Raw genomic sequence first — 15505 nt, forward strand, 5'->3', positions numbered from 1 at the left:
AAATCTTGCCATTTGCAACAACATGGATGAAGCTACAGAGTATAATGTAAGCAAAATATGTCAGAAAAAGACAAATACCATATGATTTCACTCATATGTAGAATTTAAGAAACAAAACAAATGAGCAAAGGAAAAAAAGAGAGAGACAAATCGACTCTTAACTATAGAGAACAAACTGATGGTTACCACAGGGGAGGTGGGTAGGGGGGATGGGTGAAATAGGTGAAGAGTACACATCATTTTTTTAACCTCTTTTGTTTGTTTGCTTCAAGTTTTTATTTAAATTCTAGTTAGTTAACACATAGTATAATATTAGTAACATTAGAGAATGTTCTGAGAGTGTAATAAGACTAAGTTAAATAGAAAGAAAACTGCTTCTACTCTTTCAATAAGTAATTCTAGAATGAAAGCTTTTTGTCCTGCACAGGGTTTTGAGAGAAAATTTATAAAATTTATAACAAAACGCCAACTATATACAAAGAACGTCAGGTTATATTCATGTCTTATTTTATTTTATTTTATTTTTAAAGATTTTATTTATTCATTTGACAGAGAGAGAGATAATGAGAGCAGGGGGCAGTGGGAGAGGGAGAAGCTGGCTTCCCACGGAGCAGGGATCCCGGTGCAGGGAGGGAACCCAAAGTGGGGCTTGAACCCACAGATCACCACATAAAAAAACTCAGAATAAAAAAATACAGTTTCTAATAAACAAGATGAAAAATAAAAATTTACTGATATGGTCACAATGAGTATATGAAGATCAGATAGAGCTTTGTCTCTGCGTATGGGCATATGTGTCTGGTTTGGAACAGATCCACTTCCTCTCCGTGTAATGCCTCGCACTACTGGCACCTTTGTCATTCAAATAGGCACATTCTCCTCCTCCTCTGATAGGAAAACTGCAATGGAAGAAGCAGAATCAATCAGTTGGCCACCAGATATTTCTCCAAAAGCAGAGGGAATAAAGATGAGAAAATAAGGAAACTAACATTAATTCAGCCTCTAAATATAAGATGCATTACACACATCATCTCTTTAATATTAAAAATTGCCCTCTGAGATATATATCATCTCTTTTTATGGACAAAAACAACAACAACAAACAAACAAACAAACAAAAACAACAGAATTTCCCAAGATTCTATAACAAGTAAAACTACGATTCATGCCTAAATCGATGAAAATATAGGGCCCATGCTATTCCCACCTTCTTCACTTTGGGAAAGAGAAGAGGGAAGAAATGCTGCTATATTACAGGTAATTTTGTTGTTGTTGTTCTTGGGCCCTGATTTTCTCCTGTGGTATTCATCAGCATTTAAATGGCCTGACACAGACATCTGGGTCAGCATTCAGATTATAAGTTTTTCTTCTGTATTGTGTGAAATTGCTATAGTGTGACATGATTTGCCTATCGCTGAGACAAGCCAGCCCTTGATAAATATATAGTTAACAATATATTTGCTCCTTTAAACACTTACAGAATTAGATGATGTAAACATTACTATTTCAGTATTATAAAGGAATAGGTAAAGGTTAATACTAAATATTTAACAAGCATCCACAATGTGCTAAGCACTGCACATACAACAGTGTGTAAATATGAGTTCTAACTCCTAAAACTTAACATCAGTCCAAGATCAAAAAGCTACTAGGTAACAACTAGTTTTCAAACCTACCACTGTCCTACCCAGTGCCCTTTTCACCAAATAAAGTGATATTTCCAATGCTGGCTACTTTTCATAACCTCATAAAGCAACTTTTCAAAACCTCCTCATGTCCTCAGACAAGAAAACATTTAGCAAAATTGTCTGAATCCAAGTCTTCCAACAATATCCAAAACTTTTCCAGTAATATAAAGATCCAATAGATATATGATTGAGATTAAATTTGGCAATGCCAAACTGTACTTGTGCTAAACATTATAATTATGATCTTATAAATAATGGATGCCATTACCGTCACTCATCCTTATGTAAATGGTTGAAGATTGATGCAGTGATAGTTTAATGTAATAATTTAACTTGCATTTATATAAGATTTTAAAGTTTAAGTAGTGCAGCCATATACATCAAAATCTCTGATTCTCACATCAATCCTGTGAGATCAATCGAGCAAGTACAATTAATTTTGTTGTAGAGGTAAGCAACAGACGTAAAGATTGTGTAGTTTGCTCAACATGAAAGAGTTGGTCAATGACATAGAGGAGGTGGTTGTCAAGTTCACCATTCTAGCATGCCACATATGATAGGTTTTGTATTGGTTGGAGGAGCTTTCAAAACCTCTGCAACCTACAATTTTTCACTTTATTCCTTTATAACTAATCTTAAAATAAAAAATTTTTAGAGGATATAATTGGAGAACACGTTTGGCTTCATGTAACATAAATACAAATACAAATATTGCTATCATATTTTTCAGAACTTACCAGCTGGTCCATTCAGTGCCATTTATCCATTTCCATGGTTGGCCTTGTTCTCTGCTGAGACCAATCCAGTGGTCATAAGGGCCTTTATACCTCAATAGGAAATTCTTTTAGAAAACAAAGATGATATGAGTTAACTTGTCATTATCTGGCCTCTCCCAGAAGAAGTGTTGCTTCTATGCTATATTCTTTTTTTTAAATATTTTGTCTATTTATTTGACACACAGAGAGAGGCACAAGCAGGAGGTAGTGGCAGAGGGGCTCAATCCCAGGACCCCAGGATCATGACCTGAGCTGAAGGCAGACACTTAACGGACTGAGCCACCCAGGTGCCCCTCTATGCTATATTCTTAACTGCTCTTATAATTTTCTCCTTTTTAATTTTGTATTGTTTAATAATACAGAGAGAATAGATATGCCATAGTAGCATACACACATAAATATTAAAACTGAGAGAAATTACTGATAATTTCCTCTTAATTCAGCATAGTGCCACTTTGTATTAATATTCCACAATTTATCTGTTCTATTATTGATTTCCACTAGCATTATTTAAAGTTTGAAGTTATTATGAATGCTGTTATGACATTCTTGGCACCTGTCCTGGAATGAATGATCAGGCCACAGTGAATACTTATTGTCAATTTTACCAAATGATACCAAATTCTTTTCTGATGTCATTGTAAGAAATTATACACACCAGCATTATAGGCCAGTTTTCCATGCTACACATCTTTGTTAACACTTAGAGCATCTTTTTATGATTACAAGTATTAATTTCAATATAATTAAATGTATAATTTTCCTTTATGATTAGTGGATTTAATGACTTCTTAGGGAAATTTTTACTTTTAAGTCATAAAGACGATATTTATTTTCTCTTTTCCTTGAGATATACAGTTGGGATACTGATTTTAAATATTCCTTTTTTTCTTTGAGATATGCATTTACAGCTCTAAATTTCCCTCTTAGTATTTCTTCTACCACATATCTTAAGTTTTGGTATGTTGTATTTTCATCTCATTTGTCTCAAGGTATTTTCTAATTTCCCTTATGATTTCTTTCTTGTTCACTGGATGTTTAACAGTGGGTTGTTTAATTTCTACATATCTGTGAATTTTCCAGTTTTCCTTCTGTTGTTGATTTCTAGTTTCATTCCATTGTGATTGCAAAAGTAACTTTATATGATTTCAATCTTCTCAAATTTACTAACTTGTTTGGTGGCCTATCATATGATCTATCCTGAAAAAATGTTCCATGTGCATTTGAGAAGAATATGTATTCTGTTCTTGTTGGGTGGAGTGTTCTGCCTATCTTTTAGGTCTAATTGGTTTGTAGAACTGTTCAAGACTTCTATTTCCTCACTGTTCTTCTGTCTGATTGTTCTACCCATTATTGAAAGTGGAATCATGAAGTCTTCAACTATTATAATAGAACTATCTATTTCTCCTTTCAGTTCTGTCAGTCGTTCCTTCATATATTTGGGGACTGTGTTATTAGGGTATTATATGTTTAAAATTGTTAGATCTTGATGTATCAAAATTTGTATCAAGATATAATATCCTTCTTTGTGTCATAAACTTTTTTGCTTTTGTCTATTTCGTCCAACAAGAATATAGCCACACAGCTCATTTTGGTTACTATTTGCATTTAATATATTTTTCCATCCTTTCACTTTAAACTTCTTTGTGTCTTTTTTTTAATTTTATTTTATTATGTTATGTTAGTCACCATACAATACATCATTAGTTTTTGATGTGGTGATCCACGATCCATTATGTCTTTATATCTATGGTGAGTCTCTGATAGAGAGCATATAGATGGATCTCATTTTGTTTTTATCCAACTGCCAGTCATATATTAGCATTTGTCCCTATACATCTCCAACTCCGTCTTTATATTATTGTCATAGATTATATATGTATACATTGTATGCCCATTAACATAGATCTATAATACTGTATTATGAATTCACCTGTTAAATCGTATGTGAAAAGAGAGAAGTTACAAACTAAACCAAGAGTATAGTAATACTGGCTTTTATATTTATCTGTGTGGTTACCTTTATGAGTGTTCTTTATTATTTCGTCTCTGAGTTACTATCTAATGTACTTTAATTTCAGACTTTATAGTTGCTTAAGGATGGACCTACTGCTAAGAAACTCCCTTAGCTGCTATTTGTCTAGAAGTATCTTATTTTTCCCCTATTCTGAAAGATTGTTTTGACAAATACAGAATTCTTTTTTTTTTAAGATTTTATTTATTTATTTTTTTGTCAGAGAGAGAGACAGAGCACAGCAGGCAGAGGGAGAGGGAGAAGCAGGCTCCCCGCTGAGCAATGAGCCCAATGCGGGACTCAATCCCAGGACTCTGGGATCATGACCTGAGCTTAAGGCAGACTCTTAACCAACTGAATCATCCAGGTGTCCCAACAGTTACAGAATTCTTGACCGGCAGAGTTTTTTGCAGAATTTAAAATATGTCATTCCACTGCTTTCTGGCTTCTATAGTATCTCAGGATAAATCAACTGTTAATCTTACTAAGGATCCCAACACCTGACTAGTCCCTTCTCTTGCTGCTTTCCAGTTTCTCTTTGGTTTTTGATAACTTGACTCTAATTTGTCTTAGTGTGGATTTCTTTGAATTTATCTTGCTTAGGAGTTCCTTGAGGCTCTTGGACATGTATATGCATCTCCTTCCTCAACTTTGGGAAGCTTTGGGCCATTATTTCTTTATATATTTCTCCTACTTTTTTTCTTTTCCTTCTGAGATCCCTACAATGCATATATTGGTTTGCTTGATGATACCACAGTTCCTTCAGGATCTGTTCTTTTATTTTGGGGTTTTTTTCTTTTCTTTTCTTTCTATTCCCAAACGGGATACTTTCTCTTTTTTTTTTTAAGATTTTATTTATTTATTTATTTATTAGAGAGCGAGAGAGAGAGAAACAGCATGAGAGGGGAGAGGGCCAGAGGGAGAAGCAGACTCCCCAGTAAGCTGGGAGCCCGATGTGGGACTCGATCCCAGGACTCCAGGATCATGACCTGAGCGGAAGGCAGTTGCTTAACCAACTGAGCCACTCAGGTGCCCTCAAATGGGATACTTTCAATTATCTTATCTTCAAGTTTGCTGATCCTTCCTTCTTCCTGTTCAAAGGAAGCCTCTAGTGAGTTTTTCATTTCAATTATTGTACTTTTCAGTTCCAGAATTTCTATTTGGTTCCTTTTAATAATTTCTACTTCTTTATTGATATTCTCATTTTATTTATATATCATTTTCCCGATTTCTTTTACTTTTTCTGTCTATGGTTTTCTTTAGCTCATTGACCATATTTAGTACAGTAGATTTTACATCTTTGACTAATATTTCCAATGTCTGGTCTCCCTCAGGGACGGTTTCTTTCAGATATATCTCCCTGTGAATGGGTTATGCCTTCCTATTCATCTGTATGTTCTGTAATTTCTTTGTTCAAAACTGGACATTATGAATATTTTATGGTGTTAACTCTGGGAATATAATTCTTTTCTTCAGAGATTGTTGAATTTTGATTATTGAGATTTGGAACCACTGTCTGTGACTTTTCTGAATAATTTTTGCAAAATGTGTATTCCTTACTGTGTGTGGTCACTGAAATTTTTATTTTGTTATTTCTATGGTCAGCCAGTTCCTTGCCAAAGATTTTCTTAAATGCCTGGCTCCCAAAGGGGGAAAAAAACAAGTACTGTTTCTTTAAATCCCTTGGAAATCACTTCAGTTGGTAGAAGTTGAAGAAAAAAATGACAGCCCACCTCTGTATCTGCCCCTTGGCAATGAAGAGCAGCACTCAAAAATAACAGCACATAACCACAATATTTGAAGACCAATGTTCTTATTGGCCATCGTGGATCCAGCAAGTTTTACCAGGAACATGGCCAGAAGTTCCCATATCTCCCAGCCATGATGAGGTGTGGGGAATGGTAGCCACTGCATGGGAAAGCTGAACTTCACTGGGATTAAGTGAAATTTACTAACCTCTTCATTAAGTTATCCCTTGGATGCTGCAAGACTCCAGAGTTCCAACTCAGTTACTTGAGAGAGTTTCTGCCAGCTCAATAGTTGTTTAGGTACAGACTCCAGGAGCTTTCTACTCTGCTATCTTCTCTGATATCACTCCTGCCTGATTCATTTTAAAGCAATGTTAACTTAATACAATTTAAAATTATGTTTCCCTCTCTAATTGTCTAATCCTATTTGCACACTTCTTGCTCATAAGTCAAAGAAAGCACTGGCTTGCTCGCTGGCCACCTTCCTGCTATGAATGTTAAGGTAATTGTAGATGGCCCACTGCAGAATGTAGAATCTGCTGGCTTTTCTCTCCTTATGTTAAAAAATCAATATCTAAGCAGATATCTAAACCTGTATTTTAGACATTCTCACATAGAATTGCATAGCATATTGGAGGAGCCAATTTTTTAAATTCTAGATAGAACTATTTTCTTACCAGTTCCTGGATGGTTTCAACCTGAACAAGATCAGCACCATGTGAATCACAAAACCTCTGGCTGAATGTCCAATTCTTGATGTCATCAGAAAAATAGAAACACTTTCTTTGGAAACCAATCCAGGTTTCTGGGCATGCAGCTTCAAAACACTCTGATGATATCTGATGCAATTTTCTTCCAGTTACTAAAAATAAAAACACCTTGCTTTTATATTTTCCTATATATATTACCAAGTGCTTTCTAATACACTTTTCAATAGTCATGTGAAATACTAAATGTATTATCCTTATTTTTCAAATGAGGAATAGAATTTTGAAAGTCATTGCATATATTACACAGCAAATGTCAAAGCTAAGATTCAAGTAGCGCCTTAGTTAGTGGATGAATTGAAAAAAGAATAAATAATGCCTTAAACTCTGGACTATATACCTATCTACTTGGATTTCAACAATGTTACCTTTCCTTAAAATATTAGGTACATCAATAGCAACATTTTATCAGCCTTAGAGAACAGATAGTTCAAGAGCTCTAGATACTTTCCTAAATAAAATGAGGTGCAGGGTATAGATACCTTTTGTGAATAGTTTCTTGAGATGAAATAGTCGGATACATGTCTAAAGAGTCCCATGAGGGTAAAAGAAGTAGTTTTACTCTGAGCATTCTTCTACTAAGGAGCTTCCTTCTACTAAGGAAATTTTGTGATGTTTTCTATATTTTGAAGCTGACAATACTCCATTGGACAGGCTTTTCTGATACACTTCCCATATAACCAGGAGAGATGCTCTCTTCAAGTAGGATTCAGAGCATGGAAAGTTTTTTCAGATGGTCTTTATTGATCCACTAGTAGCTGACTCTTCCACTTTTATGACCATTTTCTCCTATTTACAGCTTCTTTATTAAGTAATGTTAATTCAAATCTCTATTTTTGCTTCATCAATGTATAAGGTATTTTATTTTTGGTTATAGAATGGCAAGAATAAATCATTATCCATGGAATCATAAAAATATTAAAAAATAAATAAGGATCCCCTGGAACATGGAATATTCCAAGTATTATTGACTCTAGGATTTGTAAGCAACACTTGAAAAGCTTGTTAGGATATTACATCTGGATATAATAATAGCAGGGTGGGTTTTATGTTATTACTCAGGTTGGGGTGGAGGTGTAGAGGAATATTCTTGTAATTTTCTACAGCAAAGCTTGGCTTACATTTGATACAGTGCAAGTGTGTTCTAAGCTATAAGGGCATCTTCATTAGCTAAATTGCTTCCAGGGTATGCAATCCAAGAAATAATGTGTTGTCTGGGAAAATTGGCTATATATTCCAAAAAAGTGGGGCTGGAAGATGCTAGAGTATCTGGACAAGAAGACCACAATACCTCTATGCCTGCACTGTTATACAGCCAGTTAGTAGTTTTGATATTCTCGCACTTCTCTCTCTTTCCATCTGATTTGCTTGTATTCATGCAAGCATGTGTGTTATAGAAGTAAAATAAATCTTTGTCCCTGAAAACCACAATGAGTTATCACCTCACACTTGTTAAAATGCTATTTTTTAAAAGACAAAAGACAACCAGTGCTGGCAAGAATGTGGAGAAAAGGGAACCATTGTACACTGTTCATGAGAATGTAAATTGGTACAGCCATTATGGAAAACAGTATGAAGTTTTCTCAAAAAATTAAAAATAGAACTACCTTATGATCTAGTAACCCTGCTTTGGGGGTTATATCTAAAAGAAATGAAATCATTATCTTAAAGAAATATCTGCATTCCCCTATCCATTGCAGCATTTTCAAAATACCCAAGATATATAAATAATACTCAGCCTTTAAAGTGGAAGCAACCCTGCCATTTGTGACAAATTGGATAAGCCTGGACGACGCTGTGCTAAATCAAATAAATCAGATGCATACAAGCACTGTATGATCTTACTTCATATATGGAATATAAAATAGTCAAAATCATAGAAGAAGAAAGTAGAATGGTTGTTGCTAGGGAAGGGAAAGTGGGGGAAATACTGAGATGTTGGGCAAGGGGTACCAAGTTTCAGTCATGCAAGAAGAATAAGTTCTGGAGATATAACATACACAATGTGACTATAGTTAACAATGCTGTATTGTATACTTAAAATTTGCTAAGAGGGTAGATCTTTGGTGTTCTCGACAACAAAAAGGTAACTGTGAAGTGATGGATATGTTGATTAATTTGTAGTGATTATTTCACATATATACAGATATCAAAACATCAAGTTATACACCTTAAATATACACAATTTTTGTCAATTATACCTCAATGACTTGGGGGAGGGGTGCAGAGATTAAATACCATGACTAAGTGCAATTAATCCCAGAATGCAAGGATTGTTCAATATACAAAAGTCAATTAACCTCGTATACCATAGTAATAGAAAAAGGTTAAAAAACAAAACAAAAAAACTGATCATCTAAATTGATCATCTATATTTTGTAAACCACCATGTTTTTTGTGATCCTCTCTTCTCTCCAATATCTCAGCCTATAGCCTCATTAATATATGATTTAAAAATTACTGAATTCTTGGCCAATATTCAAACATAAACACAATTTCATAAATCATACACATTCAGCTTCTACAGCTCTATTTTGATGTGTCCTCCATTAGGATCTACACATAATACCTTTGAAGTAATTTTAATTGAAAATTTAATTTCAATTACATTGTACACCTGAAACTAATATAATGTTATATGTCTATTACAGCTCATTTTTATATATCCTTAATCCAAAGAAAAATTTTTTAAAAAGAAAATGTAATTTGAGAGTAAATTGTATATATATAAACATATAAAGTATATAAATATATGTTTGTAATTAAAATATATGAGTATATAAATATATATGTATACATATAGATTAAAACTACATGGTTAAAGGCCTAGGAATAATATAAATTAAAGCACAATATGATTGGCAACTGGGTTCTACCTTATGCGGACTCTGGTCCTTCTATTAAGCTTCCAAAAATATGACCTCTATATTACACAATTAAGATCTAAGACCCCACTTATAAGGTAATAACATTACAAAGGATCCAAAAAGTGAGCTGACATTGGAATAAAGCCCACAGAACACCTGAACCTAGCCAGAGTAATTGCCTGCTAAAACCAAAAACATTAATATACTCCAAAAATTTAATTTTTGGAATTTAACTCAGTGAAATTAAACTGTAAAGAAGTGTAAAGAACAGGAAAATTATCAATAAGTCCTCTCTTCTTTTGGAAAATGGACTTGTCTAGATGAACAAAGATTACAATTCACTTACCTAACAAACTCATAATTATACCAAGCAATATAAATATCAAACATATGACTGTGGATAAAACCAAGACTTGATTCAGGGTAACGGTAATAGAATGCTTCCTTGGATGCCGGTAATCTGGAAAAATAAATATTGAAAACATGTTTTTGTTTTTGTTTATGTTTCCATTAAATGCAGAACAGACATCAGACTACTAGAAGCATTAACCATCAAAATGTTACTTTCACTTCTTTCCTTTTCATTGGAGGGGGCAATTGGCCTATCATTTTGTGAATTTACAATTTTCTCTCTCGAGTTTAATTGTTCACAGAAAGTAAAATTGATCTTAACACACAACTAACCCATGAACAGCTTTGCACCCCTCCCAAAAACTAAATAAAAATCTCATTAAACTTCCAGATCCAGCTACCAATTTAATAGAAATACAAGAGAGAGAGAATCATGTCAATTAAGCAACAGGAATGAAATCAACAAACTCCAGACTGTTGGAAATTCTACATAATAAATTATCTTGAATCTTAAAGAAAAAAGTGAAAGGCAAATTTTAAAAAGCAACCATGAGGAAATCTTTTGATTAAAGAGACTTAAAAGGCTTTTAAAAAAAAAAAGTCAAAATTAAAGTGAGAAAATGATTCTCATAAAAATCAATTTAATGTGATTCAAGAGGATACTTGGAGGGCTTCTGAGCTGGATAGCAAACTTCTTTCTCTAACAAAGACAGTATTTAACAAGGATGCTCAACTTAGAATAATCCATTAAGCTGTATATTTGTTTTGTACATTTTTCTACATTTACATTATATCTCAAAACATCCTACATTATCTAAAACCTCTTGTAAATTTTATCATTGGAACCCTCTTCTGACTCCATCTTTTGGCTACTGCACACACTTTTAGCTACTTCATCTAGAGATGTTCTTGGCTGAACAGGTATATTTCTCTCTAATATTCTATCCACACTAGAAATCTTTTCATTAATGTTTACCAGATTGACCACTGGGTTGATGCACATGCAGGAAAGATGTGAATAACATTACAAAGGATCCAAAAAGTGAGCTGACATTGGAATAAAGCCCACAGAACACCTGAACCTAGCCAGAGTAATTGCCTGCTAAAACCAAAAACATTAATATACTCCAAAAATTTAAGTAAAGTCAAAAGTCTCACAACAAAATATTCATTCAAAATGTCCAGAATACAGTCCAAAATTACTCAGCATATGAATAACCATGATAATTTCAACTTTCATGGGAAAAGAAAATGAAGAAAAGCCAATGCTAAAATGACACAGATGTTGGAATTATCTGACATATACTTTAAAGCAGCTGTTATAGAAATACTCAAAATACCAAATGAATAAAGAAATAAATGAAGTCATTTAACAATAATTAGAAATCATCTTTTCCTCATCTGAACTGCCTTCTCTCTAAATTGATTACTACCTCTACCAAAGACAAAAATATTTTTTTCAGTAGTAAATTACAACACTTCAGTTTTCCCCAACAGGTACAAAATACCTTTTTTCACTTATTAAATCATCATATAAAGCCTCAAATACAAGTGTTTTTTTAAAAGTTTCAAGCTTCATATAAATGCATAATATATGTGAGATTATATATGTATATTTAGATATTTTCTTTTTACTGTGTAGCCAATGTAAGATAATTCCATTTGAAAGCTCTACTGTTTTTCTTTGACTTCTGTTTGTTTTTTATTTGTTAAAAAAACTCATCATTTTACCTTTTCTTTACTTTTTAATTCTTTCTTTCCTATGAGCTTTCATGATAATTTTTTTTACTTTTTTAAATTAATTAATTAATTTATTTATTTTTAAAGGTGTTATTTATTTATTTGGGAGAGAGAGAGAGTCCACGAGGTGAAGGAAGGGGCAGAGGGAGAGGGAGAAGCAGACTCCTCATTGAGCAGGGAGCTGGATGTGGGGCCCAATCCCAGAACCCTGAAATCATTACCTGAGTCTAAGGCAAACACTAAACTGACTAAGCTACCCAGGTGCCCCCTTTTTACCTTATTAAATAATGATAATACCCTGTGTCTATATAACACTTTCAACTATGTATTGTTCTTTTCAGTAAAATTAATTTTTAATAAATAAGTGTATAATAAATAATAAATAATATTAATATTAATAAATGATTTAACATTAATAGTAACTAAATTAATATTTAATACTAATATTGTTAATAAAATAATACTAATAAATAATTTCTAATAATGGATTTATTTATTTTAGAGAGGGGGGAAGGACAGAGGAAGAGAGAGAGGGACAGTTTTTTTTTTAAAGATTTTATTTATTTATTTGACAGAGAGAGAGACAGTGAGAGAGGGAACACAAGCAGGGGGAGTGGGAGAGGGAGAAGCAGGCTTCCCGCTGAGCAGGGAGCCTGACACAGGGCTCAATCCCAGGACCCTGGGACCATGACCTGAGCCGAAGGCAGACACTTAATGACTGAGCCACCCAGGCACCCCGAGAGACAGACAGTCTTAAGCAGACTCCACATGGAGCCCCAACATGGGGCTCCATCTCATGACCCTGAGATCATGACCTGAGCCAAAATCAAGAGTTGGGTGCTTAACCAACTGCAACACCCAAGTGCCCCTCAGTGAAATTAATTTTTATTAATGTTTTTTAATTTTTAATTTCATCATTTGTTTATTTTTTAAATTTTAATATCTAATAGCTGATTGATGAATTATTATTAATAATATTAATAAAATATTAGTATATGTTTCAATGACATTAATTTTTAAATATTTATGCTCAATCATAAATTTAACCTGACCCCATTCTCTTACATCTTTCTCTAAGAGTTCTCTCTCCTTACTTGTTAGGACAAGTGCACTTAAGTATCTGCATATTTTTACACAAATTATAAACTAATTTATAACCCCTAGAACTCCATCTCTCATCCTTGAAAACTCTTTAAAAGACTGTTAACCATTTTCCCTTTGCAGAAACTAGATCCCATCACTGCTATAATCTTACCACCTCAGTTCCCACATTCATGTCATACAGTCCAGCTTCTTACTTGAGGTTGCCAGCAAGTCAACTGGTATAAAATTTTTCTCCAGTCGATTGCTATCATGCATTTTGTGCCCAGTTCTTACAGGACAGCTCACTCAGTCGGCAGTGTCAGTGCCAGAATGTGAAAAAAAACAAGAGAAAAAGCTCACATTCTGGTTAGAACTTCCTCTAACTGAAGTTTTGGCTTCAGTTACACATGCCTAAAAAGGAAAGAGGAACGAAATGACACTGAAACAGCTTGCTACAGCAAAAGCCTCTTCTAGTTCTCAGCATAAACTTGGTATCTCTCAACTTGTATTACCATCAGCACAAGTAAATATAAATTTTCAAGTTTATCCTTTTTACATTCTTCATGATTTTGTTGTCAAAGAGGACAGAAAGTAAACCTCGATAAATTTCACATTATCTTGGAATTCCTACACAGATAGGAACTAATAACAATACTTTTACTGTTATTCTCATGGTGTGATAACATAAAACAATGGTTTATTGTCACTTATCATGATCCAGAAGTACTGATGAAAGAGTTAAATATGTGTTCCCATTTAACTGGTACAACTAAATAATGAAGCTGATATTATTATTACTTTTATTTTAAAATGAGCTCCTTGAGTAAGGACTAATTTGTCTAAGTTCACAGTTACAGACAGACCCCATGATTAAATGGCTGATTTAGGAACTACTTTGAAAGTAAGACCCTACATAGTCAGTAAAGGTCAAATGTTGACTCCTGTGACATTTCTGAGTCAGTCATACACTCAAAATCTCTGTTTCTATTCCTGAAACAGCTCCTCACTATAAGAAAAAGAAACAGAAAAATTAGTTCTTGCAGTCATGATGATGTGTTAGCTGAATGAAACAGTAAGGCTGAAATGGCAGAAGGGCTCCAGTTGAAGGGAACTGTGTTCATCTAGTTCAAGAGAAGAGAACATGGAGTATAGTTGGGAAACCTCCTGATACTTAAGATGGCTGGAACACAAACTGTGAAAGGTGAAATGTGAGAAAATAACTTTCTAATTAACACAAGCGCTCTATATTAAACTGTGAATTTCATGACCTCTAAGCCCTAAGATCATGTTCACTTTCTTAGGAAACCCTGTGTTGACACCATATTTAAGATACACCTACATGTTTTTACATGGTGAAAAAACAGGGGACACTGAGAGCTATTTTAATTTCACTTAGGAAAAGGATTTTTTTTTTCTTTTCTGAAACAAGATTTTTTTTTTTAAATTAGGCATATATTTAAGAGACAGAAATAAGTGACTAATAATCTGGCTGTGAAAAGAAAAAAGAAAAAAGTCCCTTCAGGGTCATTGCTATTCAATAGAAGGAACTATTCCAAGTGACTAATGTAAAAGTAATTTTATCAGATTTTTTGTTGGAACACATCACTGATAAAAAAAATTACAGGAAACAGCAAAAACTCATGAAAACTATTTAGTCTTACTTGACCTCTGCCCCACTTTTCTTGGCCTTTCTGGTTTTGACAATAGAATGGATGATAAGTGTATTCAGTGTGAGAGAAATATAAAAGCCTGTGTACACTATGTGAAAGAACACGGCCTTTGGAGCAAAATAATCCCAGCCTGAACACAACTCTTAAAACGCAGTAGTTTTTTACTTTCCATATATATATGGTAGGCAGAATTTTAGACCCTCAAAGATTCCATGTCCTAATCCCCAAGCCTGTGGATATATTACCTTACATGGGAAAAAATTTTAAAAATCTTTGAAGATGAGGCGCCTGGATGGCTCAGTAGGTTAAGCCTCCAACTCTTGATTTCAGCTCAGGTCATGATCTTAGAGTTGTGAGATGAGCCCAATGCAGGGCTCTGCATTGAGTATGGAGCCTGCTTATAATTCTCTCTCTCCCTCCTCTGCCCTTCCCCTGACCTTGTGTGAGCTCACTCTCTCTCTAAAAAATAAAAATAGAAAAAAATAAGGTCTTTGAAGATGTGGTTAAAAATCTTGAGATGAGGGGCGCCTGGGTGGCTCAGTCGGTTAAGCGTCTGCCTTCAGCTTGGGTCATGATTCCGGGGTCCTGTGATTGAGCCCCACGTCAGGCTCCCTGCTCAGTGGGAGCCTGCTTTTCCCTCTGCCCCTCTCCCTGCTTGTGCCTTAAATCTTAAAAAAACAAAACAAAACAAAAATCTTGAGATGAAGAGATTATTCTGGACGATCTGAGTGGACTCAATTTAGTCACATGGGTCTTTCTTCAAGGAAGGCAACAATGTTACCTAGAGAAAGGTTTGAAGGA

General features: G+C 34.1%; 1 protein-coding gene across 1 annotated transcript; it reads right to left on the minus strand.

Moving 5' to 3' along the window:
- Nucleotides 1-712: 712 nt before the first annotated feature.
- CLEC2D (C-type lectin domain family 2 member D) lies at nucleotides 713-13406 on the minus strand. Its single transcript, XM_021690645.1, has 5 exons — nucleotides 13250-13406; nucleotides 10207-10320; nucleotides 6904-7088; nucleotides 2426-2529; nucleotides 713-899 (listed from the first exon to the last, which is right to left on the minus strand). The coding sequence occupies exons 1-5, from the start codon at nucleotides 13308-13310 to the stop codon at nucleotides 761-763; spliced, it is 603 nt and encodes a 200-aa protein (XP_021546320.1). The 5' UTR covers nucleotides 13311-13406; the 3' UTR covers nucleotides 713-760.
- Between the last annotated feature and the right edge of the window lie 2099 nt (nucleotides 13407-15505).

The sequence above is a fragment of the Neomonachus schauinslandi genome, chromosome 5 (genome assembly GCF_002201575.2).
Source record: "Neomonachus schauinslandi chromosome 5, ASM220157v2, whole genome shotgun sequence".
Lineage (NCBI taxonomy): Eukaryota > Metazoa > Chordata > Mammalia > Carnivora > Phocidae > Neomonachus > Neomonachus schauinslandi.